Raw genomic sequence first — 26,562 nt, 5'->3', positions numbered from 1 at the left:
CTGCCAGCTCCTTCAAAACTCTGGGATGTAATCCTTCAGGTCCTGGTGGTTTATATTCCTCAGCATCAGACAGGTGTTCTCTCTCTTTTTTTATTTTTTGCTTATTTTAACTTTTATTTCTAGTCTGACTTTTACAGTTACGTTTTTGGTAGGTTGGGCTATAGTTTCTTTTTGTGTGAAGACCGAAGCAAAGAACGAGTTAAGCAGCTCTGCTTTCTCTCTGCTGCCTGGAACTTCCTTGCCGTCTTCTCTCTTTAGTGGACTTTTAGTTTGGTTGCTGTGTCAAACCAGACAGTTGGAGAAGCACAAAGGAGAGACGCCAAAATTCCTCTGTAGATCAGCAGCTCCTTGGGCAGTCTGAGCTTGTTGACACAGGAAGAACATGTGATAAATAAATAAGATAGATAGATAGATAGATAGATAGATAGATAGATAGATAGATAGGAGCACCAAGGACCCCTCCTTTCAACCTGGAGTTACAAAACTTCTCCTTTATTGACAGGATCTCCCTCCAGTTCAAGAACTCCCTCTTCACGAGAGAATGGACCACATGCTGAAGAAGTTGCCCTTCTTGCAGAAGAAGGACAGCAAGGAGACCCATCCACAAATCAGCAGTAATGACCCACGGCAGTGGAACAACCAAGAAGCCCACCCGTCCACTTCTTCGGCCACTCAAAGAACCACGCAGGTCTTACCCCTCCTTGTGAAGTCAGCTCCAGTGGACATCAGGAAGAAGATGCAGCCTCCAGCACTACTGCTGCCCGACCTGGTTCGCAGGACAACTGCCAGGACCCCTCTGAGGGCTCCTCAGGGGGAGATCAAGGCTGGCCTGAAGGAGCCCCCTCCCTTGCCAAGGAGGCCCGAGAGGGAAAGGGCTCCAGGAAGAAAACGCTCTCCAGATGCTGTCCTGCCTTCGTATCCAGGTATAGACGCTACAGGGCTGGGCTACCTATGGAACCAGCCTTGTCCTATCACATCAGCCCACCCCACACAATCAATCCATCCATCCATCAATCCATCAATCAATCAGAACAGAGCCAGAAGGGACCTTGGAGGTCTTCCAATCCAACCTCCTGCTCAAGCAGGAGATGCTATACAATCCCAGACAAATGGCTACCCAGTCTCTTCTTCAAAGGCTCCAGTGATGAAGCACCCACGATTTCTGGTGGGAAGCCATTCCATTGGTTGATTGTCCTCACTGTTTGGAAGTTTCTCCTTAATTCCAGGTTGCTTCTCTCCTTGAGTAGCTTCCACCCATTGTTTCTCTTCCTGCCTTCTGGTGCTTTGGAAAATAAGTTGACCCCCTCCTCTGTGTGGCAGCCCCTCAAATACTGGAAGACTGCTCTCATGTCACTAGTACACCCTTCCTTCCTTTTCCTAGACTCCCCAAATCCAAATCCTGCAATCCTCCTTCATCAGGCAGGGACGTTATGGCGCAGACTCCATCAGTCAAAGAGTTTCGACTGGTGGGGTCTAGGAAGAGGGTCTTCTCTACCGCTGCCACTGTATTAGGGAACATCTTGCCCTCAGAGGTGAGGAAAGACCCCTCCCCCTTAGCCTTTTTCAAAGGCTAGATCTAAATTATAAGATTACGACATCATGAAATTTCAAAGCAATAAAAAATTCCAATTCCATATATAAGATGGTTGTCTAAGGACATGAAGATCAGGGACTCGAGACGTATGACGCGTTTGACTCCTCCCTCAGGCTCAGCCTGGTGATCCACTATGCACACTTTTTCTCTCTCTGCTTTGAGAAGGCTTGTCCTGTCGAATTGCCCATCAATCTCTGTCTGTCTCTTCTTCTCAGAACTCTCGGACGAGTGCTTCAGAAGTTTATGGGAGAGCAGGAATCCATTGAAAGGCAGACCCGTCAAAGAAATCTTGGATCTGATGGACGAGAGAGAAATATTAGAGACCATCTTGGACCATCTTCGTCCTTTCCAGGTAAGCAGCTTGGTTTGTGTTGCGGTTGGCCCTGAGGTCCATCGTGGAGAGGTTGCAGAAGCCAGGGCTGCCTCGGTGGAGATCATTTATCCCAAAAGGAGACAAATGTAGTTCTGGAGAATTTGCTGAACTATGGGGTCCTTGCTGGAAGGATCATGGAACGACCATGGAATGATCGCCTCAACCATTTTGGACTCCACCTCAACATCAAGACAACTGGGTACTTAGGGACTGTCACCACCCCTGGAATGCTTCAAATCAATGGAGAAAATCTAAAGAAGGTGGACATTTTTTGGTATCTGGGATCCCACCTCCAATGTCAATGGTGACATCAATGGTGAGGTGCGAGCGAAGGAGAATGCAGCCTAGATATGAGATCTCACCAGTGTGTTACTGGACAGACGAATGGCCACCCATCTCAAATCTAAGATCTACAAGACAACCATCCGCCCTGTTGCACTGTCTGGCACTGAATGCTGGGCAGCAACAACAGGGACCGGAAGCTCTCTGCATGCCACGGAAATGCGAAATGGTCCTGAGTGTGAGAAACAGTCCATTTTTTTCAGTTGTAAACTATTCGCTATACCTTTGAACAGTCAGTAAATAAATGTTCTGACTAAGCTCCCCAAACACCACAAACCCTCTGAAGTGAACTCAAAGATTTCTTTATGAGGAGAGCCAGCAGCCCCGACAAAAAGTTTCTCTCTCACCGCAGGGTAACAAGTCCATCCGGCAGGGAGAAGAATAGTTGTCTGCCACATCTATTCATCCCCACCCCCTGCCTTTTATCCCCAGAGCTAGGGTGGGCTTCGTTAGCAGCGGTGTCTCTTGCCCATAGATTTCCACTGGCTCTCCTCTCCTCTGCCTTCTGTGCATCCACACGTCAGGCACTGGACCCAGCTGTTCCTCCTCTTCCTCATCAGTCACTTCCAGACCTGGGAACTGTTGACTCACCATCTGAGGGCTGACAGATGGCCCAGGCTCCTCCTCTGTCTCTCTCTATCTCTCTCTGCCAGCCCCATTCCCTCTTCCCCCTCGGAGCTCTCAGGTTGCCCTGATGCTGGCCCTGACTCCTACGCCTCCTCCTCCTCCTCCTCCTCTGATTCGGCTGCTGGAGGGCCACAACAATAAATGGTGATAAATCAAGTTCTCACAATTTGTGGCAGAGATTTTCCAACCGTTCATCTCAAAAGCTGCCTCAGCTCCAGCTGATACAATCCGGATGATCCTTGTTAGATGCTTCGTGTCTGTCCCAGCTAGAAAAGTCGAATTAATTATAATATGCATCCGGACGCAGAAGGGAAACCAACCCTCCCCTTGGAAACACACAGAAAGCTGATCCTTCCTCTGCTCCTTCACTTTCTCACAACTTCTTTTTTGTTGTTCTTGTTGTGGTTGGCAAAGCAGATTCCTTCAGACCACAAACTGCCCAGGAGGAAAACAAGCCCATTGCCGCCCATCGACCAGGAGCAAAGCACGTCCCAGGTCTTCTCTAAAGACAAGGTAAATATGCGGAGGTTTTACACTTTTAGGGCCGCAGTTGTCTTAGATGCAACGTCAGAAGAGGATGACTTGCCGTGGCCAACTCACCGTGGCTGCCCACGAGCCACAGCAAACTCGCTGAGGTTAATTCAACAATTCCGTTCTCTCCAATAATGTTAAAAATCATTTTAATGTTTGTCGTTTCATTTTGTCCTTCCTTTGGCATCCTTTCTTTGACGCTTCTATTCCACCGTTTCTTCGATATTAGACAGACAAATGAATAATAGAATTACAGACTTGGAAGGGGCCTTGGAGGTCTTCTAGTCCAACCCCCTACTCAAGGAGGAAACCCTTTACCATTTCAGGCAAATGGTTGTCCAATCTCTTCTTAAAAGCCCCCAGTGATGCAGCAGCCACAACTTCTGGAGGCAAACTGTTCCACTGGTTAATTGTTCTCACTGTTTGGAAGTTTCTCCTTGGTTCTAGATTGGTTCTCTCCTTGACAAGTTTCCACCCATTGTTTCTTGTCTTGCCTTCAGGTGCTTTGGAGAATAGGCTGACCCCCACTCTTTGTGGCAGCCCCTGAGATATTGGAAGCCTGCTATTAGTGTAACTCTTGTTCCCTGGTGAGTTGGCCAAGGCAAGTAGGCCATGGTTAGTTGTCCCAATCCACCACGGAGAGCTAATGCATTTAAAAAGATGAAGCTGCATGATCTCCACAGAAACCATAAAGCATATCAGGACCCCCAAACAGAGAATCAGCAAGGGCACCCATAGGGATGGGGGAGGGGTTAAAGTAGCTTTTTAAGAAGAAGAAGAAAGTCAAAATGGCGATTATTGATTTATTAGATTTATATGCTGCCCATCTCCCCGATCATGTCACCCGGGACCACTTTCCTTGTGCTTGGCTACAGGGAGTCCATTTTTGATCATAATTTGTCCTATATTTCCTTTTCCTGGCCGATTGGTGGAGCTCCCTAAGACTCATGGACACTTTTTCCCACCTTCAGATTAACCTATACAAATATTATGGCGTTAAACTGCGAAATTCAAGACAGAAGGACCTAGTGATGGAACAGCTCAAAAGCCTTCTAAATTTTTCGTTCCAGGAAGAAACAGATCGAGAGGTGAGTGGGAGTGGGATGCCTGTGGGGGCTGAGACCTCCATCTTTGTGGGGTCCTTGGTGCTCTCTGAGCTTGGATGTTTTCTTGCAGACATTTCATTACCCAGCTAGGTAATTTCATCAGTGCTAGAAGGGCCTGGGGTTTGCAGAGAGGAGGAGGAGGAGGAACAGGAGGTGGAGAAGGGGAGGAGAAAGCGGAAGAGAAAGAGAAAGAAAATGTGCAAATGTCCTAATTTACAACATCGCTTTGCCTAGGGAATCTCGGAAACCATTCGAATGGTTGCCTTTTGCCACCTGCCTGAGATTCTGGAGGTCCTGAAAGAGGCTGGACATTTCAGGCAGCCCAAGGCACCTTTTGCGCTGGAAGCCACCAGTGAGGTAAGACCAGGGATGGGGTTGCAAGGTCTGAAGAGAAGTTCAGAAGGAGCCTGGGGGATTCTGGGAAGGAAAGTCCAACGTGCTTGGAAAGACTTATGCACCAGGCTGTCTGGTCTCCTCAGATTGGTCACTTTCCATCCATTGCTTCTTCTCTTGTCTTCTGGTGCTCTGGGAAATAGCTTGACCCCCTCGTCTTTGTACTGACAGGAGTCACAGACTCTCTCCGAGAGACGGATTCGGACCACACTAATCCTCTGCTACGGCCAGGCAGTACTGGGAGCGCAAGTGGAAGACATGGTGCCTCTCATGGACAACATTATTTCAGAAATACTCGACCAGTATTCCACCAGGAACAAGGTAGGCTGGTTTCCACCCTATATTTCTCTGAATGCTGAGTTTAATTACGAGAACAATTATAACCCGGAGTCCTTAGCTTGATTGCTTTCTTAAAGGCAATTCATGACCCAACTAGCATGTTGGGGGAGAGGAGGAGGAGGAGGAAGAGGATCCATGGTCATGCTGCATTTATTATACTCAAGGCAGCACATGTGCATTATACGCTTTCTTCCTTTCCACACAACAACAACTCTGTGATGTTGTGTGAGGCAACTCACTCAGCCAGCCCTCATGCCTAAGGTGGGACTAGAACTCACAGTCTCCTGGTGATTGGCCAAAGTCTCTCAGCTGCCTTTCATCCTAAGGCAGGACTAGAACTCACAATCTTCTGGTGATTGGCCCAAAGTTACCAATCCAGCTTTCATACCTAAGGCAGGACTAGAACCCAGAATGCCCAGTGATGTTTTGATTGTGAACCCCCAGAGTTCAACCAAAGACAATCGGCTACCTAAAGGTTTAAATAAATAAATACATCCTCTTCCTTTTGTCTTTTCTTTCTTTTTTTTTGAATAAGGTTTTTTTATATTTGTGTAGTTTATACATATCATTATGTGAATGGTGTGGTATCTGAGTATCATATAATTCAATACAAATATATTCATAATTATTACATTCCATTTTCCTTATTCCATATCATGAATACATTGCTTTACCACCCTTCCATTCTAAACTTTTAACATTTTCCCCCTTCACATTATTATATTCAAAGACATGATCATCTGTTTTATTATTCATATATCCAGTATAAGGTCCTTAATGCTTTGAATCATTGACTCCGTTCTGTTTAAGTCTCCACAATCATCAGTTCAGAAACCAAGCCTCCAAGTCAAATTTTAATGTCTCATCAATGTTCAATCAAATCAGTTAGTTGCTTCAGGGATCCTCCACTCCTCAAGTCATTTTTATATATCCAATATATATATATTTATATCTCACCCAGACAACACATCATTCACCGTTTCTCTTTTCCTGCACAAACTGATGGTTTCTGGATGTTCCCCGGCTTCATGGCAGCCATTTTTTAATGCCGCTACTCCTAGTCTTCAGATGAGAGGTTTTTCCGAGTCAGGGAGGGGAGATGCGGCTCCCCTCAACCTGCAAGGTGGTCCCCCTTTGCTTCACCACCCCTACAGGGTGGCTATGGCTTCGAATGAAGCCCCCGACAGAGAGAGCTAGGAACGGGGCTGTGGAGCTCACTTCCGAAGGTGCCGGAATTTCAACCGGAGGCCCTTCCTTTGGTTTTTCTGACCCCACCCTATTCCCACGTGTGTTTCCCAGGACGAAGGGCTGAAGACAGCGTTCATGAGGTCCATCATCATGATCACCAAAGCTGTTGCCTACAGCAGGAGGCAAGACATCCATTTGCCCCATAAACAGGAATTGGTCATAAACATCATTGTAAGTGGGGAGAGGGAAGGGAGGCAGGTGCTCCTGGGCTTATTTATTTTTGAAAGTGAATTTGAATCGAATTGAATACCAATCAATTGAGCCCAAAATATTTTTGTTGCTAAGTGGGACATTTGTTAAGTGAATTCTGCCCATTGTACGACCTGTCTTGCCACTGTTGTTAGCTGAATCATTTTCCTTAAATTATTTGCATGGTAGTTAAGTGAATCTGGCTTCCCAATTTTATATAGGTTGTAAAGAGCAATTACCCATCCCTGACTTAAATTGTGGTCACAGGACACTGGTTGCCAAGTGACCAAAATATGGTCCCTGAGGAAGGGACGCCTCTTGGAACTTTGCATCTGGGTCATAAGTAGTCCTGGAGAGATCCCTCAAAACTTTAAATGGTGGCTAAGCGACCGGTTGTAAGTTGGGGACTTCCTGTGTCAACCAGAAAAAGCATAGGGCTGGGAAGAGGGGCAGCTGGATGGTGGCCATATCTCAGGAGCTTTCTTAGATGTGTTTCTTTCTCCATTCAGGAAGTCATTGAAGATCAGCCCGCGAGACCCTTGTCCGTCGTAAATCTCCATCAAGCAATCGTCACCATCACCTGCATAAGGTACCTACCTGCTCCGCCCTCATCTTCCCACCAGCTCGGTAGGAACTTGGAGTTGGATCCAGTGATGGGATTTCAATGCCAAGTCCCCATGCTCTAGAGCAGGCGTGTCAAACTCAATTTCATTGAGGGCCGCATCAGAGCTGTGGTTGACCTCGGGGTGGGTGCATGGGGGTCGCCAAATGAGTGGGTGTGGCCGACGGGGTGGGTGTGGCCAGCTTGATGTCACTCCCCAAACTGCTGGCATGTTTCCTCTTCGCATTGGGTAGACCGGTCAGAAGCCACGCTGGCCCGATCTTTCCTCTTTGCACTGGGTAGACCAGGATGGCCCCCACGGACCAGATCCGACCACATCGCAGGCCGCATCCATCCCAGGGCCTTGAGTTTGATGCCCCTGCTGTAGAGCATGCATTGAGTTAGCAGGTCAGCCCCAGAATTTGGAAGGGTGAAGAATTTGCACGCTGCCAATCTGGGCAGTTGAGAAATATGGGAAACTAGGTGAGCATGCTTCTTTAGATGTGAGGGGTCCTTGGTTTTCTCTTAGCGTGGTGGTTTTCTTGCAAACATTTCATGACCCAACAAGGTAACATCATCAGGGCTAGAAGGAAGTGGGGTTTGCTCTCACTTTAAATTCAAATCCATGGCTTGTCTTCTCAGGATTGGTGGGAGTGTTTCTCGTGGTCTGGTCTAGTAGATTAGAGAGAAGAGAGATGAGAGATGAAAGAGAGAGAGAGAGAGAGAAAGAGAAAGAGAAAGAGAAAGAGAAAGAGAAAGAGAAAAAGAGATTATATCACAATATAAAAAAGATGTTGAGACTCTAGAAAGAGTTTAGAGAAGAGCAACCAAGATAATTAGGGGATTGGAGGCCCAAACAGACGATGAACAGTTGCAGGAACTGGGCATGGCTAGTCTAGTGAAGAGAAGGACCAGGGAAGGCATGATAGCAGAGTTCTGATATTTGAGGGGCTCTCACAGAGAGGAGGGGGTCAACCTCCTCTCCAAAGTACCTGAGAGCAAGATGAGAAGCGATGTATGGAAGCTTATCAAAGAGAGATCCAGGAGAAATTTCCTGACACTGAGAACAATCAATCGGTGGAACGGTTTGCCTCCAGAAGTTGGGGGTGCTCCATCACTCGAGGTTTTCAAGAAAAGAGTGGACAACCATATGACTGGGATGGTTGAAGGACCATCAAGCAAGGGTTGGAGTAGAAGACCTCCGAGGTCCCTTTTAGCCCAATGAGTCTATGATCTTCTCAACCTCCTCCTCTTTTCTTGCCTTTCATCAGCCGTATGAAACCCGCCTTGAACTCCGAGATGAGATCAAAAGTGGTGAGCAAAAGCATCCAGAAGGTGTTTTCCTTGCCGGCTTTCAAGATGACCACCCTGAAAGCGAACAGCCCAGGGCAATCAACTCAAACTCAGGTGAGCAGTCCAGATGGAGTAAAGCCATCTGAGATCCACCTGGAAACAAGGATCTGGTAAACATGATTCAAGATCTCCTCAAAAACTCTAGATCCATCCATCGATCCCAATGGCACCTTGGCCTGTCCCTTCATCTTTGGTCCTGAAAGTATGCGTCCACTTCTCATTATACGTTACTGGAGCATAGGACTATTCTTAAGTCCTAAGCATCTCCATATGGTTTTCCTCGCCATCTTTTCTCTCTTCCTCCACTTCTCTTTTGTGTTCTGGTTGAAGTGTCTTCTCAAGACCAATTCCCATCTCCCGCCTTTGCCCCCGAACAAAAGAAGGGCCACGGTGGGGCAGAACAACCATGTTCTGCATTCACTAGCTGTGATTCCTAGGTAGTCTCAGAATTCAGACGCTTAACAACTGGTTCAGATTTACAACAGTCGCACCAGTCAAGGGGGAAGCCCGATTCACTTAAGAACCATGTGGCTAACTTAACAACAACAGTCAGTGGCAAGAAAGGTCATAAAACGAGGGAAAAATTCACTTCACTAATGTCTCGCTTAGCAATGGAAATTTGGGTGCAATTGTGGTCATAATTTGAGGACTGCCTGTATTTGAATATCCCAAAACTGTTAAGGAAGACATTCAACCTTTTAGTCGGTCTGTTCTGAATGATAACAGGAAGGAAGTCCTTTTGTTCCTCGTGTTCAGCCGAGAAAGCATTTCCTCCAACTCTGGAAGAAAAATCAGCCCTGCAAGGTGGGCCACTCCATTTACTGCAGACTTGTGGACTTCAACTCCCAGAAGTCCATGGCTGGCTCAGGATTGTTGGGAGTTGCAGTCCACCAGTCGTACTAAAAGGGCCATAAGTTCCCCACCCCTGGATTTCTTCCTCTTTTAGGCGCTGTTCTTCCTTTACACCACTTCTTCCTTCGGACATTCTTGTTCTTCTTTTAGGACTTTTATCACCAGACGGCAAATGCCTGCAACACCATGCTCACCGGCTTGCTGTCCGAGGCTCCCAATCTGGATTCCCTGCAGGAGATCTTGACGGTAAAGAGTGATTCTTTCTTGGGGTTGGTCGCACGGTCAGCCAGATGGTTAGGCTGGATTTGGCAATTCTGTCACGGATTCTGGACGGAAGGCTGGAGCCGGTCAGGATCGAACTGCTGAAGTGCTGGCAGTAGGCAGAATTATCCTGCAATACTGCATTCTAACCACTGTGCCACCACAACTATAAATGAACTGTTGTAAGACTAGCTGTATTCCAGAAATCTTCAACTCCTACTCTAGTTTTGAGCCGAGAATAGACTTAAATTGATCACCGTCTCAAATTTGTTTAGTTCCTTAAATTTTCTCCCCAGTCCTGGCAAATTCTGCGGCTCTTCCAAGTGTGAATCACAAATTCTTCCTTTCCTCCTCCTCCTTTGTTTTTCCTGGCAGCACACGAATCCCTGGATTGAAACTCCCAAGAGTCACGAGAGAGAGAGGGCCATCAAGAGCACCAGGCACCTCCTGAAGTTCGTTTCTGAAAATGTCAATTTCGACGTAAGTCACCGTTTGGGATGAGAGTGAGAAGTGAGAAATAAAGGGAAAAAAAGAAGAAAGTCCTTTTGGAAAAAGCATCTTTGGGATGTGACCAGGAGGATATAAGGAGTCCCGCTTGAGCAAGGGGTTGGAGGAGAAAACCTCCACAGTCCCTTCCAGCAACTGAGGTTCTGGGATTCTCAGGTTCTATGATTCTGACATTCTAAAATTCTATAATTCTAAGGTTCTATGATTCAAAATTCTATGATTCAAAGATTCTATGATGTGAAGACTCAAAGGTTATGATTCTAAGATTCTGTGATGCTATGATTCTATGACTCTATGATTTGAAGACTCAAAGATTTGAAGATTCAAATATTCTATTATTCAAAGATTCTATGATTCTATGATTATGATTCTATGATTCAAAGATTTGATGATTCAAAGATTCATTGATTCAAAGATTCTGTGATTATGATTTGAAAATTCTAGGATTCTAAGATTCAAATATTCAATAATTCTATGATTCTAAAATTCTAAGATTCTCTGTCTCTAAGATTCTGTGATTCTAGGATTCTAAAATGGACGATTCTAGGATTCTATGGTGCTATGGTTCATATTCTCCGATTTCAGCTGGCTGAAACCTTCATGAGCCCCCCTTCTCATCTCTCCCCTCCTTTCTGCTTCCTTTCATTAGACCACAGCTGACTTTTCTTTGCTGGGACAGCTGGTGGCTTTGCTGGGCCTGCACATTAACGACACCAGCGAAGAAGTTGGCCAGATGTCCGCAGAGGCCGCCTACCACCTCCACCACCTCATCATGAGCAAACTGGGTGAGAAAGTTGGACTCCAAGGGCTGCCAGGAGCCCCAGGGATGCGCCCTGCCCAGGAGAGCCCTTGGTGTCACAGCCTGCTGGTCATTGGGCTGGGCAGAGATGCCTGGAATTGGCAGCTAATATTGGCACCTCTCAGGGCCAGGGGTCATTTGAAGGCTGAGTTTCTCACGTGAAGTGTTTCAGCTAGGGAGAGAAGGAGGGAGGGAGAGGAAGAGAGAGGGAGGGAGCGAGGGAGCGAGGGAGGGAGGGAAGAGGAGGAGGAGGAGGAGGAGGAGGAGGAGGACTGGAGTCCTTGGTGCTCTCTGAGCTTTGTTGTTTTCTTGTGAACATTTCATGACCCAACTAGCTAACGTCATCAGTACTAGAAGGGAAAGAGCTTTTCACTGAGAGTTTTGCCCTCTCAGGGCTGATGGTCATCATCACTGATGATCTTCCCTAGTTGGGCAATGAAGCGTCTGCAAGAAAACCACCGAGCCCAGAGAGCACCAGGGACCCCTCAGGTCAGCCCTGAGCTGCAGATCTTCTCTTCTGTTGGAACGACTAAAGTGGCCATCAGACGAAGGATCTTCAGAAGCTCCGAATGCCAAAATCTGACCTTCTCTTCTTTTCCTCCCTCCACAGCCAAAGAAATGGACAAGAAGGCCAAGAACAAGAAGGGGAACATCGTCAATTGGCTGAGGGAAGACTTCTTCCTTTCGGGCCCAACCATATTTTATAATAACGTCTCCAAAATGGCTAAGGTACGTTTTAGTTTAGTTTACCTGATGGGTGACACGGAATAAGGCCTGCCTCTCTACGTGGGGTGCTGTCCCCAAATCTGGGTCAAAGTCTCTGGCTTGTCGAGAGAAGGAGGGAGTCAAAACCCTGATGCATCTCTTCATGGTCTCCTTTTCTTCTCTCCGATAGGCCTTTGGCGAGCATCTGAGCCCGTCACAAATAAACGACCTGATCTTAAAAGCCCTGGAGGCTCTGACAGACCCAGACAAGAACATTTCACACTCTGCAGGACTCCTGCTCAATTCGTTCTTGGAGGAATGCGGGATGGAGATGGAGGAGGTAAGAAAATGGCAGGGTTTGGAGCAAAAGGGATAGAGGAGATTTTGGAGAAAAGAAAGATGAGAATGGGTGAGACCTTGTTGGCTTGGTGACAACACTTTGGCTGGATTGAAGAAGGCTAGGGCTGGATGGGAGACCACCAGGTGATCTTAGGGCTGTTGAGAAAGTTGGTCAAGCCTTCCAGAAGAAGGTAAGGGCAAAACAAATAGCCCTATTGTTTTCATGAGAAATAACAGTTGGAGAGCCAGTTTGGCAGTGGTTAAGGCACCAGGCTAGAAGGCAGGAGAAGGTCAAGTCCTGTCTTAGCCATGAAAGCCACACGGGTGACTTTGGGCCAGTCTCTCTCTCCCTCTCTCTCTCTCTCCCTCCCTCTCTCTCTCTCTCTCTCTCTCTCTCTCTCTCTCTCTCAGCCCAACTCACCTCACAGGGGGGTGATTGTGGGGGAAAGAGGAGGGAGAAAGTAGAAGCTGGATATCTTCTCCGTTTCAAATTATTGGTGAAAGTAATAAAGGTGGGGTTAAATAAACAAATCAATCAATCAATCAAAAAGTTGCCTTCAGGCATCAAATCTGGACTTGACCGGGGATAATGGAGGTGGTAGTCCAAGAGACCAGAAGGCAGCAGCTCAGAAAAAGCACAGAAGTGGGGAATTAGCGGCTACCCAACATTTGAACTATGGACCGCAGGGTTTCTTGCTAGTGGCTGGGGTGGTCCTGAGTTCGAGATCAGTCTTTTTGGATGTTCCTCATCTGTTCCTGGATCCATTCCAGTTGACATTAAAAAACAAAGGCCAAGCAGGGTTTGGACGACCTCTTGAGGCTCTTAAGCATCCTCAGGGTCATGGGAAATTCAGGGGCTTAGCAAACGTGTTCCATACTATGACAGTTGCAGACGGTCTCATCCCTCGGATCTCTCTTTTGCCGTAGCTGCCCATGATCCTCAAGGAGATCTACATGCGTCTTCCGAAGATCTCAGATGCTGCCACCAAAGAACAAACTCTCAAGGCAGTGTGTCACCTGGCGTCCAAACGGGTGAACAGAGTCGTGGATATTCTCCTCGAGTGTTCCGTGGCCTGCGATGGGTAAGAAGAACCTCAAGGAGATGTGCCTCCTGCTTTCTTTTATGCCACAGAGATTCTCAACCATTTGCGATGGGGCGAATACCTATAGCTCGGGTAGAGGATGAGGGTGGAGGTTGGTTCTCTGAGCTTCTGGGTGGGTTTCCGAACGTTTCGTTACCAGGCCAGGTAACATCTTCAGCGGAGTTTAGGGAACACCAGTGTTGATGTTCTTCTGCTTGTAAGGGCTTTGTGTGGTCAGTAGGTCTTATGATGGAGAAGTCACGTCAGGTGAGGGTCATGTCAGGTGAGGGTCTGGTCATTGGTCAGTTGTGGATCACGTCAGGTGAGGGTCTTGTGATGGGGAGGACACATCAGATGAGGGTTGTATGAGGTGAGGGTCTTCTGATGGGTCAGGTGTGGGTCACAGATGAAGGACTTGGGGTGGGTCTTGGGGTGCTGATTGGGGGGGAGGTTGCATTGGGTTGGTTGAGGGCCAGTGCAGTCGCTGGTTGGCTGTGCAGTCGATCTGAATTCTGAGAACTTCCTAGGCTAGTTGTCTCCACCATCCAGGTCATGGTTGTCCCAAAGGTGCTTTTCCAAAAGGCAGCTGGACCTCCTTGGTTTTTCAACTTTCTTGGTTGCCACACTGTAGAAACAATGCAGAGACTCAGAAAGAGTGCAGAGAAGAGCAACGAAGATGATTAGTGAACCGGAGCCTAAAACCTATGAAGAAGAGTTGCAGGAATTGGGTCTCTCTAGTTCAATGAAAGGAAGGATTGAGGGGGGACAGGATAGCAGCGTTCTGACATCTGAGGGGCTGCCACAAAGAGGAGGGGGTCAACCTATTTTCCAAACCACCTGAGGGCAGGACAAGAAGCCAAGGATGGACACGAATCAAAGGCAGAAGCAACCTACTATATGCAGAACTTTCTTAACAGTGCAAACAATTAACCATTGTTAAGAGCCTTGGTAGTACAGGGGTTTAAGGCACCCTGTTATTAAGCTTATTAATACCAGCTGCCTGCAATTACTGCAGGGTTCGAATCTCGCCAAGGCTCAAGGTTGACTCAGCCTTCCATCCTTTCTAAGGTAGATGAAATGAGGACCCAGTTTGTGGGGGCAATAAGCTGTATAAATATACAAAAGGATGAAGGCTATTGCTGAGCACATTGTAAGCCGTCCTGAGTCTTCGGAGAAGGGCGGCATATAAATCGAATTAAAAAAAAAAAAAAACCCAGTGGAACAACTTGCCTCCAGAAGTTGTGGGTGCACCATCACTGGAGGTTTCCAAGAAGAGATTGGGCAGCCATTTGTCTGAAATGGGATAAGATTTCCTGCCTGAGAAGCAGTTTGGAGTACAAGACCTCCAAGGCAGGGGTGAAATCCTACCAGTTTGGTCTGGTTCGCCCGAACCGATAGTAATAATTGCTACTGTTTGCCCGAACCAGTAGTAAAAAAAAAAACACTTTAAAAAGTATGACAGTCAGCTGTGCTGCGCGATGGGTGGAACTTTTTTTTACTTTTTTAAAGCATTTTTTTACTACATATTCGCCCAATCTGTAGTAAAAAAATGCTTTAAAAAGTAAAAAAAAAGTTCCAAGATCAGCTGTGTGACAATCAGCTGTGCTGGGCAATGTCAGAACCTTTTTTTAATTTCTAATTTCAGCATTTTTTTACTACCAGTCAGCTGTGAGAAAATCAGCTGTGCCTGATTGTCTGTGAGGTTCCTGTTTGTTGCAGGGGCCATTTTGTGTAAAGTCCAGCTGCTTCTGCATTGTGTGTGAGTCAGTTGTGTAGCTTTTGTGTTACTTTTGTGTAAAGTGTGATAGTTTGCTTTTGAGCTCTCAGTGACTCAGTGAGGTTCCTGTTTGTTGCAGAGGCCATTTTGTGTGAAGTCCAGCTGCTTTTACATTGTGTGTGAATCGCTTGTGCAGCCACGCCCACCCGGTCACATAACCACCAAGCCACGCCCACCCGGTCACATAACCACCAAGAAACGCCCAGAGAACCAGTTGAGAAAATTTTTGAATTTCACCACTGCTCCAAGGTCCCTTCTAGCTGGGTCATTCTGTGAAAAGCACCTTTGGGTTAATTCTGCAGACACACTGCTCCTAGAAACGTCCCCTCCCTTGACCAGTTCTGGGTTCCCTGGGGACTTCCGGTGGCGCAGAGGCCCTCCTTTGAATGGCTACTAGACAAACGGTTGCAAGTCGAGAACTACCTGTAGATATATTTTTTTCCATGCATTAAAGCAGTTCATTTGGCCATCGGTTCTCTAATCCTTTCTTCCGTTGTGGGGGTTAATCTCTCTGGACTGGCCGTCTCTTCGAGAATGGGGAAAGAATCTGATTTTTCCCCCAATCTATTTTTCCACCTGCACAGAAGTGCCAAGGAGTTATGGAGGGCACTGGCTGCAGACCCCTATGCTAACATGAAGATCATGAAGCCCCTCCTTAAAAGGCTTCAGAACGAAGACCCCAGCACCGAAGCTTTTGGGAGGAGAAATAGCAAATCCATCATGCCCATTGCGGTAAGCCCTCAACCGGCGGCTCTCCTTTCCTTAGATCTACAGGTGGGCCACGCCTGAGGGAAGGGGGAAGGGGCTGAGCAGAAGAGTCGCCCTCGAGGGTCTCCTCATCAGGAGCAGGCATGCCCTGGCTGGAGGGAGGCAGAGGGCAAACTGGTGGGGACTGAAATTGGAGCAAAATTTGACGTAAGCCCCCACAAAATGCCCCATTGAATGTAGAGGCATCTGTGGGCTTCCTCACCCGAACAACTTTGATATCCATCCACCCATCCACCCACCCACCCATCCATCCATCCATCCAGCTCTATCATCTATCCACCCATCCATCCATCAATCCATCCATCCAACCATTCATCCATCCACCCATTCACCCATCCACCCATCCGTCCACCCATCCATCCACCCATCCATCCATCCATCCATCCATCCATCCATCCACCCATCCATCCATCCATCCACCCACCCACCCACCCACCCACCCATCCATCCATCCATCCATCCATCCATCCATCCATCCATCCACCCACCCATCCATCCATCCATCCATCCATCCATCCATCCATCCATCCATCCACCCATCCAGCTCTATCATCTATCCACCCATCCATCAATCCATCCATCAGTTCATCTATTCATTAATCCATTCATTCATGTATCCATTCATTGATTTATTCATTTATTCATACATTCCTTCATGTATTCATTCCTTTACTCATCCAATCATTCATAATTCAATTGATTCCTTTATTCATTTCTTGAGTTATTTCTTACAGAAATAACTAAAAAAGAGTTTGATTTAAGAAAATACATGATAGGAACCAACAAAGGCGAACACAACCGACTACTTTGTGTCATATCTTATTTTAAATATTTTTAATCTGTATTTTTATTATGTGTTATATTGTTTTATTACATTGTTGCCCAGTGTCAGATTGCTCAGATGGCCGGTGTAGAAATTTAATTAATGAAGACCAATAGAAGAGAATATTTGTAATCCAGGTTTGAACTGTGGGGTCCTTGGTGCCCTCTGAGCTTGGTGGTTTTCTTGCAGGCGTCTCATGACCCAACTAGGTAACATCATCAAGGCTGGAATGGAGTGGGGCTTGGGGAGTGGAGGGGAAGAAGAGGAAGAGGGGAGGAGGAGGACTGTGAGGTCCTTGGTGCTCTATGAGCTTCGCTGTTTCCTTGCAGACATTTCATTACCCAACCAAGTAATATCAGGAGGAGGAGGAGGAGGAGGAGGAGGAGGAGGAGGAGGAGGAGGAGGAGGAGGAGGAGGAGGAGGAGGAGGAGGAGGAGAACTGTGGGGTCCTTGGTGCTTACTGAGCTTGGTGGTTTTCTTGCAGATGTTTCACGACCCAACCAGGCTAACCCTACCTCTAAGCCTAACTCTTCGAGCACTGATGATGTTACCTAGTTGGGTCATGAAACATCTGCAACAAAAAAAAACACGCTCAGACAGCACCAAGGACCCCTCCAATCAGCTAATAGGTGGAGAGTCAAGAGCCCACTTAGGAATGAAGACAAACAGAGAAACGTGAGGTTACCGATCTCTTTGTCCCCAGTTCTGTCTCACTTGTGCTACTCGTTTTGTCTTACCCTTTTGCTCTGTATCTACACCCCACTGGCCTCCCAAAGTCTGGAGTGGGGGTAGAATGGGAGTTTCAGAAGTCCCACTTCTAGCAAAATTTTGTTCCGTGTCTCAGACATGGACATTCCTGGTTCAGGTTTCATGGACATGAGGATTTTTTTCTTTCTCTGGGCACAATGAAAATGTATCTGCCGAACAAAACTCCACACTGGCGACAAGAAGGGCATCCAGCCAGTAAACCCTCAGCTCCATTCAGTTGCCCAGACTCCACCCCGCAGGGGATTATGGGGTCATTAGAAGAAGAAGAAGAAGAAGAAGAAGAAGAAGAAGAAGAAGAAGAAGAAGAAGAAGAAGAAGAAGAAGAAGAAGAAGAAGAAGAAGAAGAAGAAGATGAATCTAAGTAACCTATGAGCCCGAGCTGACTCTCCTCTCCTCCTGTTTCTAGGCCACCAATGCGCTCGCCTTCCTCCTCTCGCTTCCTGAGGCAGCCACCATTGTCCAGAATAAGTTCTCCAGCCTGCTCCTGGCACTCGTGACGCAGATCTATTTCCTGCTGGGAGCAGGCAAGAGCGGGTCAGAGGAGACCAACCACCTGGGGTAAGGAATCTCCTAGGCCCAATCTGGATCCTTTCTCCATTTCTGCAAAGCTCAGGAGATGCCTACAGGTTTCCCCCAGGTCGACTTACGACCACAACTGGGCCCCAAATTTCTGTTGCTGAGTGAAACAGTCGTTAAGTGAACTTTGTCCCATGTTGCAACCTTTCTTGCCAGAGTGGTTAAGTGAATCATTGCACTGGTCAAGTCCCATGGTCATTAAGTGAATCTGGCTTCCCCGTTGACTTTGCTTGTCAGGAGGTCCCAAAAGGGGATCGCGTGACTCTGTGACACTGCGACCGTCATAAATATGGGTCAGTTGCCGAGAGTCTGACTTCTGATCCCATGACCATAGGGATACTGTAACGATCGTAAGTGCAGGGGGATCAGCGGAATGATTGGCACCAACTCTTCTTCCTTTGTTTCATTTAGCAACGCAGTCGAAGCCGTCAAACACCTCATCTTGTGCACCGGCTATCAGGAGGAGTTCAAGGACTTAGACATGGTTCGATGTTGGGCGATGCTGATGAGTCCTGATAGTGTGTTTGAAGGCATTTTCCACCTGGTCCGGTAAGAAATTAAAAGTCAAAAGAGCTTGGCTACGAGGGGCAGTGGGTGAGAGAGGGAGGGGAGGCAGAGGGAAAGGGAGAGGGAGAGGGAGAGAGATAGGGGGAAGGGGAGAGAGAGGGAAGGGGAGAGAGAGGGAAGGGGAGAGAGAGGGGAGAGAGGAGAGGGAGAGAAAGAGGGAGAGAAAGAGACACAGAAGGCAAAAGTGAGAGAGAGGAAAGATTAGAGGGGAGGAGAGGGAGGGGAGGGGAGAGGGAGAAAGAGAGAGGGAGGGTGAAAGAGAGAGGGAGGGGAGAGGGAGAGAGGGAGGGTGAGAAATTCTCTAAATGGAATAATTCATTGAGTAATCCATTTATCGATCATTCAGATCATGATTTCTCTAGCTTGGAGATTTTCTTCTCCCTCACCAGCAGATCTTGTCTGATCTCTCCATATTTATTCTCTTAGGAACTTGTTCAACTACTCCAAACATGAGCTGAAGGTCATGTTCCGACAGGCCAACATCCACCTGCGCCACCCTGATTTACGACATAAAACCATTGGGATGGTATTCTTTTCGGAGGTGAGGAGACCTTGAGGTGCACCCCAACCTTCTGGAGCCCCAGGAAAGCTGCCCAGGGTTATTTTTTGTATTCTTGCAACTATCCTTTACATGACCTATCAGACGGTCACAAAAGGGATGACGTAAGCTCGAAACACTGCGACCGTCATAAACATTTATTTATTTATTTATTTATTTATTTATTTATTTATTATTGCGATTTATATGCCGCCATTCTCCCGAGGGACTCAGGGCGGCTTACAAAAACCATATCTACTACAAATCATAATAAATTAAAATCAAGAACCCAATTAAAGCAATTTAAAATTATAACAATGAACATCCATAACGGATCAGTTAAGTTGACGAAAGAGCCACGTCTTCAACTCAAATATGGACCGGCAAGTACCCAAATTTTGATCACGTGACCATGATGATGCTACCATCGTCATAATTCTGAAAAATGGACGTATCCCTTTTGTCAGTGCCGTTGTGACTTTCAGCGGTCACTAACCGAGGACTGTGTTTATTTTCTTTTTCTCTCCCCGTAATGGCTGCAAGTGGCATCTTTAGTAGAGGCTCTCAGGGAAGTTCCCTTCCTTTGCTTGGCTAATGCTCCGTATCTCCACTCTTCTTCCTCAGCTGCTGTACCATCCGGAAATTTCCCAATTCTTTATCATCCAAGACATCCTCCAGGTGCTGATGGAATGGATGAGCCAGCCATATCCGCTGATACAGATCTTCAGTGTTAGAGGACTGGGGAACCTCATCCAACACCCGTTTGAGGTAAGAGACGGGGGGCAGGAAGGGAGTGGCTTCCAAGGTAGTAGCAGGTGTGACCTCACTCTCTGGGAAGTCTACAAGGCTGGGAAGGATAGAAGAAGGAGAAGAAGAAGGCAACCAGCAGAAATAGGATAGCTAGAGTGATGTCTCTTCTACAAAGATGGCTGCACCCCTGGAAGATCTGAAGGAGCAAGTAGAGGCCAGATCCTCTTGGAGGACACCTGAAAGCAGAACAAGAAGCAACGGATGGAAACTAATCAAGGAGAGAAGCAACCTAGAACTTAGGATAAATTTCCTGACACCGAGAACAATTAACCAGTGAAAGGACTTGACTCCAGAAGTTATGGGTGCTCCATCACTGGAGCTTTTAAAGAAGAGACCAGACAGCTATTTGTCCAGCAGAGTCTAGGGTCTCTAGGGGTTGGACTAGAAGACCTCCAAGTTCCTTTTCAACCCTCTTCTTCTATGCTCTGTGGGCTTCTCTTGTGTTTGTCATGATCGCTGCGAGACTCAGAGAACTCCAGTGACCGTGTTTAATTGCTCGTTTCTTTCCCTGCTTCCTCCAGAAGAACATCTTGGAGCCACTGTTGATGCCAGTGCTAAACTGCGCTTGTCACGAAAAGAAGACCGTGGCGAAGGAAGCTATAAGGACCCTGCGTTTCCTCCTCAGACACCTCGAGATAGAAACCCATGCATGGAAGGCAGTCAACCTCATTCCGCTCCTTCCAAAATATTTTCATGATGTAAGTCAACCAAATCATGACAAATTGGTTTTTCCCCTCTCTCTCCCTCCCTCCCTATCTCTCTCTCCCCCTCCTTCCTCCCTTCCTCCCTCCCTCTCTCTTTCTCTCTCTTCCTCCCTCCTTCCCTCCCTCCCTCCCACCCTCCCTTTTCCCCCCTCTCTCTCTTTCCCTCTCCCTCCCTCCTTCTTCCCTCCTTTCCTCCCTCCCTCCCACCCCCCTTTTCCCTCTCTCTCTCCCTCTCTTTCTCCCCCTCCTCCCTCTCTCCCTCCCTCTCTCTCTCTTTCTCTCTCTCTCCTTCTCCCTCCATCCCTCTCCCCCCTCTCTGTTCTCTCTCTCTCTTTCTCTCTCTCTCTCTCTCTCCCTCCCTCCTTCCCTCCCTCCCTCCCTCCCTTTCCATCTCCCTCTCCCTCTCTCTCCCTCTCTCTCTTTCTCCCATAAGGATGGCCTGGGTACCATCTGCAGAATCCTAATTTTACCGAAAATGCTTAGAAAGTTCAGCAACAACTGTGTTGTGCTGATCTGAAACAGGGGAAAGCGTGCAGATGATCCTGGAGCCCTTCTAGAGAGCTGGAGAAGTGCCAGAGGAGGTGGAAGAGAAGGAAGGTTGCCCCTCTCTTCAGCTGCACCAAACCAGGTGTCCACCTAGAAAATCTACAACACCACACAGCCTATCTAGCAAAATGCCCTAGATTGGTCATCTAGATTGGTGTTGCTTGATCTCAGACACTTTAAGATGTGTGGGCTTCAACTCTGCTGGCCTGAGAACTCCAGAAGGAGCTGCTAAGATTGAACAACTCTGGTCTAGATCAGGATTTCTCAACCTTGGCACCTTTAAGAGGGGAGGACTTCAACTCCCAGAACTCTCCAGCCAGCATACTGGAGTTGGGGTCCCCATCTTTGGGGCAACCATGACCTGGATGATTGATCATCTCCATGGACATTGAACTGGGAATAGGTGTGCTCTGAACTTGTGTGTTCTCCTTCAAGAAGCTTCTGAATGGCTATTCTGCTATTGGAGGGACTAACCTGTCTCTCTTCCTTCGTAGGACGACATCGAACTGAGGAATACCTCCATCACCATTTTTGGCATGCTCCTGAAAGGACTGAAGGAGATACAGAATAGTAATATGGCTGAAAACATCCTGAACAGCTTTGTTCCCCTACTCATACAGCTGTCAAATGATCGGACGAAAGAGGTGAGTTGAAGGGCTGCGTAACCTGAGCTCCTGCTCTGATCATGCTACCTTCTCAGTGAGACCACCCCGTACCCCCATCTTCACTCAGAGCAACGTGGTTGTACCACGTGGACACTCTGGAGAATGCAAAGAGATTCTAGACAATCCTGAAGTTGTGGGGTCCTTGGTGCTCCCTGAACTTGGTTGTTTCCTTGAAGACCTTTCAGGACCCAAGTAGGTGAAAGCATCTCCCCCTTTCCTCCCTCGGCCAGGTCTCCAGGAAGACCCTCGACTCCTGCGTGTCCTTTATGAACTGGGGGGGCTTTCCCAGCAACTTGTTTGACTATGAAATGTATACCAGCCTTCATAGCATGTACTCCAACATCTGCTACGTGGTTGTAAGTAGGAGCCAAGCTGGCCAGTTTTCTTCCAGATTAGAGTATACTAACCGTTTATTTCTTTATTTTGCCCTGCCTTTCTTATTTTTATAAATAGTTCAAGACGGTGGGCATCCCTAATACTTCTTCTTTTCTTCACAACAGCCCTGTGAGGTGGGTTGCCCTGAGAGAGAGGGACTGCACCAAAGTCACCCAGCTGGCCATCCTGACTAAGGAGGAACTAGAACTCCCAAAGTCACCCAGCTGGCTTTCATGCCTAAGGCAGGACCAAAACTCACCATTCCCTGGTCATTGGCCCAAAGTCACCCAGTCCGCTTGCTTGCCCAAGGGGGGACTAGAACTCACCGTCTCCTGGTAATTAGCCAAAATCACCCATCCAGCTTTCATGCCAAAGGCGGGACTAGAACTCTCAAAGTCACCCAGCTCACTATCATGATGAAGGCGGGACTAGAACTCACCGGCTCCTGGTTTGTTGCCTGATGCCTTAACCACTAGACTCATCTGACTAGAGGGATTCTTCTTGGGTTTTTGCTCTCTCGGGAACAGCAGAGGTTCCCTGCAACCATGAGGACTAGAAACCTTGCTGGTTTGTGGGTTTGAGGATTAGAAATGGCAGTTTGTGGGAAAAGGAAATTAGGACGTAGAAGGGGGCAAAATATAAATGCATTTATAAATTCAGAAGCCATTTCCTTAGCATTTTTCTTTCCCTTTTCTTTTTCTATTTTCTGTTTTTCACTATCTGCTATTTTTCTTTATTTTCCTTTATGCTTTTAATTTGGATAAAGCTGTCTCTAATAACATAAATATCAATTAGTATAGTAAAGTATAGCATAGTATAATAATGTCATAGTAAGTTGTTGAGGACACGAGGACCAAAAACCTAACCAAGAAAGCAGCCCCTTGGTAAAAAATAAAGAAAGAAAAAAAAAGGAAGCTCTCTAGTTGAGTGGCTTGTTTGTTGCCTTGTGTTCCCCAGATGAATAAATGCAAGCAAAACCTTCCTGCAATGTTGGATCAGATGCTGGGATTCCTGAGGAGCCGGAACTCTTCCCATCGCGAGGCAGCTGCCCTCTTAATTGGTAACCACCAATGCCAACTCTGGAAGGAGGGCAGGAAAACCCAAGACAGGCGGGCGGCCTTATCACCAAAAGAATCTATCCAGAATTAAGCCATGTTGCTTAATCAGACTGGAAGCTGCTCTTATACCGTGTGGCTTCTCCGGAACTGCTACGATTGCGCAACAGTTTTTCAGGCAGTTCCTGCCCTCTTTCTTAAGGGTATGGCTGCCGTTGTTAAGTTAGTCACATGGTTGTTAAATGAATCTGGCTTCCTCCCGGATTTTGCTCATCCGAAGATCGCAAAAAGTGATCTTTGACTTCCAAGACACTGTAAGCGTCATAAGTACGAGTCGGTTTGCCAAGCATCCGGATTTTGATCTTGGGGATGTGGCAACGCTTGTAAGTGTGAGAATCAGTCGTAAGTCACTTTTTTCAGTGCCATTGTAACTTGGAATGGTCACTCAATGAACTGTTATAAGTCGAGGACTACCTGGCCTGTATCCCTCTCTCCTGTATAGGTAACCCCACAGCAGTGGTTTTTTCTCTGGAAATATTTCCAGCTGGCCTCCCATTCTAGTTTTAACTGGATTCAAGGCTGCTTAGGTTGTTTTCCAAGATGATGGTTGTTTGCACAGTCCTAGAACATAAAACAAATACAGTTGGAAGGGACCCTAGAGGTCTTCTAGTCCAACCCCCTGCTAAAGCAGGAGACCCTCTTCCATTTCAGAGCAGTGGCTGTCCAATCTCTTCTTTAAAGCCTCCAGTGAGGCCTGGAGACAAAAACATAGGAAGAACGGCTACCCCTCGTCCTTCTTTTTATCAGACAGACCCAATCCCTGGAACCATCCCGTAAAGTCCCAAAGCGACTCTTCCAGGTGGAAACCAATGAATTGCGTGTTTTTTTCCTGAATCAGTCGATTTAGCCATCTCTGTTAACCCCACCAACGTTTTCTTTTTACGTGCCCAGGCTGCTGCGCGCAATACATGCAACCGGATGTGGTGACTTCAAAACAAATCGAAGAAGTTTTCCTCGGTGAGTTTCAAAGTTCCCTCACTTGAAACAAGGAGTTTTTCTCCAGAAGCTCTTTCGCTGATCAGGGTTGGTTCTCACGGTTGATCCCGGAAATCCTTTGTTTTCTGGATTTGTTTCAGGTCTCCGGGATCTGCAAGGCGATTCCGAAGCCTCAGTGGCTCAGGCTGCAGCTGACTCAATGGAAGAAATCTTTCGGCAGTGTGGCCATCTGATCGAGCCGGGTCTTGTTAGTAGTCAACTCCTCTCCAAAGTCATCAGGAGGATCTCCGAGACCAAGCAATAATAGTTTAATAGTTTAATAGTTTTCTTTATTGTTATTGCACCTCATAGAATGAAATTAAGTGCCATCCTCACTGTACTGTATATTATACTTTTTAAAATCCCCATAAAAATAAAACAAAAACACACTTCCTTCACACTGTATGCAATTGAACTGAAAACCCCTGATATTGCATTAATATTGCACTCTACAGTAGAATTGTATTGTTGGAAGAAATCTCCTCCTGGGTTCAGCTCCAAGTGGGGAAAAAGACACTGGAGACATGGAGACTGCTTGGAAAGATGGTGTAATGATGGACAGGATCACATGGCTTGAGTTCCTGAACAGAAAAGGGCAGAGAAGCTGAGTGTGCCTTGGTTTTTTATGCCCTCTCTGGCTTTGAAGTTCCTGGGGCCCAGGAAGAATATCCTGATTGGTCATAGCTTGCCTTTTAGGTTGTCTGTGTGCCAAATTTGGCTGAAACTTGGTGGGTGGTGCAATAAAGGGCAGTTAAATGGCTCTGCCTGAAGGAGGTGGATCTTTGTTATGTAGAATAGACTGGCTCAGGCCTTAATGGCCCATTAACAAAGGTGGGGGGCTGAGTTTCTGGTTCTCTGAGTTTCTCTTTTAGGGAAAATATTCTGCCTTTTTAGTATATCCTAAAATATTTTCTTTTCCTAGGAGAGGAGTGAGTGCTAACTTCCTACAGTATAGTTACTGCTCTTGTTATAGGAAAAATGACGGACCTGGCCAAGCTCTTCAATGCAGGAAAGAGTTTATTGCACAAGGTTCAAACAGTCCAAAGACAAGAAAAGGGTCTGAACGCCGATGGCTTCTTCTGGCCAAGTATTTATACAGTTTAAAGGCAAAAGTATTACAGAGTGATGCATTTCACACGTAGAAGCTGCCCTTTCATCTATCTCTGGGAAAGACATAACAGCCCTGTTCCCACAGGCTCAGGTTCTCCTCTCCGGCGCTCAAGACATAACAAAAGGAGATAAGAGGCTTGGAGATGCCTCAAGGGCAATAAGGAAGCAGCACCCCTTATCCAGGGATATGCATGACATTTGGGATGCAATAAACATTAAACAACAGGATGTATCTGTTTAGGGTCAGTTTGCCCTTTTACAATTCTGTGCCTACGTCAAATACCGTTTGTCATCTCAGCACCTTGGCACAGAAGAGACACTTCTGTCTTGACCAAAGATTTGGATTTCTAATATTTGAGTTTTATCCCAATACCGAATCTTAGCCTGGCTCATACCCCCCTTTGTGACTCATCTGTTTATCCAGATGAGTCACACCTGCAGGTCCTCTTCCTGCTGGAGCCCTTTGTAATCCCACATAGCCATCACCTGAGCAGTTGTCTTACGTTCCACCAGCAAGGATAGACTTTTAGAGATAGTTTTAACAAACAGAGGTAAGCGACATGGGAGAAAAATACACCCTGCAGCTATTAATCCCACCAGGCCAAAAATGGCCTGCAGGCCAGGTAACTTTGGCCACCATCCTGAAAACATGTCCTGTAAATTAAGACCTTTCCATGTCTGGACTGGCACATGAGCTATTTTAACCATTTTGTCTGTTATCTCCTTAATAACCTTTCCTCTTTCATCAACTTCTATGCAGCAGTTAGTCAAATTAAACTTTCCACATACCCCTCCTTCCTTGGCCAACAAATAGTCTAAGTCTAATCTATTCTGCATAATATATGTCCTTGATTTGACACTCTCCCTAGCTAATTGAGTAAGAACTTTTACAGTTTCGTTGGTGATGATTTCAACCACCGCTTGCAGATGAATTAAATGGTTCAGAATGTATATAGGGGTCCGATAGCCATACATGCCATCTTCTGCCCATGTAGCTGGTCCATAAACCTCAATAATTCGCTCTGCAGGCCACTCCTCACTTCCACAACTACGTTGGTTACCTCCGACCCTAACTTTTCCTATTGCAGATGTATCTACATGTCTTCTTTGTCTTAAGTTCCCCACCTCCTCATACACCGGGACATCTAAAACCTGTCGAGTTTTAAGGGGAAGCAAAAAGAATCCTGGTCCAATTATTCCCAGG

General features: G+C 46.8%; 1 protein-coding gene across 1 annotated transcript; it reads left to right on the top strand.

Moving 5' to 3' along the window:
* The first annotated feature begins 508 nt into the window (after positions 1-508).
* LOC139311556 (maestro heat-like repeat family member 5) lies at positions 509-24,513 on the top strand. The gene is made up of 26 exons (XM_070936015.1): positions 509-923; positions 1,810-1,946; positions 3,354-3,449; positions 4,439-4,555; positions 4,808-4,930; positions 5,138-5,287; positions 6,605-6,724; positions 7,252-7,331; positions 8,615-8,750; positions 9,699-9,794; positions 10,185-10,289; positions 10,966-11,101; positions 11,726-11,844; positions 12,011-12,160; positions 13,087-13,241; positions 15,603-15,750; positions 17,784-17,935; positions 18,365-18,502; positions 18,947-19,061; positions 19,683-19,826; positions 20,390-20,566; positions 21,613-21,762; positions 22,014-22,139; positions 23,116-23,218; positions 24,165-24,230; positions 24,350-24,513. Exons 1-26 carry the CDS (start codon positions 542-544, stop codon positions 24,511-24,513), a joined length of 3,585 nt encoding a protein of 1,194 aa, XP_070792116.1. The 5' UTR covers positions 509-541.
* Positions 24,514-26,562: the final 2,049 nt, after the last annotated feature.

Source organism: Pituophis catenifer, unplaced genomic scaffold (assembly GCF_029215685.1).
Source record: "Pituophis catenifer annectens isolate HBS135680 unplaced genomic scaffold, rPitCat1.0.hap2 SCAF_2, whole genome shotgun sequence".
Classification (NCBI taxonomy): Eukaryota; Metazoa; Chordata; class Lepidosauria; order Squamata; family Colubridae; genus Pituophis; species Pituophis catenifer.
The sequence above is the reverse complement of the archived record's forward strand: the minus strand, read 5'-3'. Positions and strand labels throughout refer to the sequence as shown.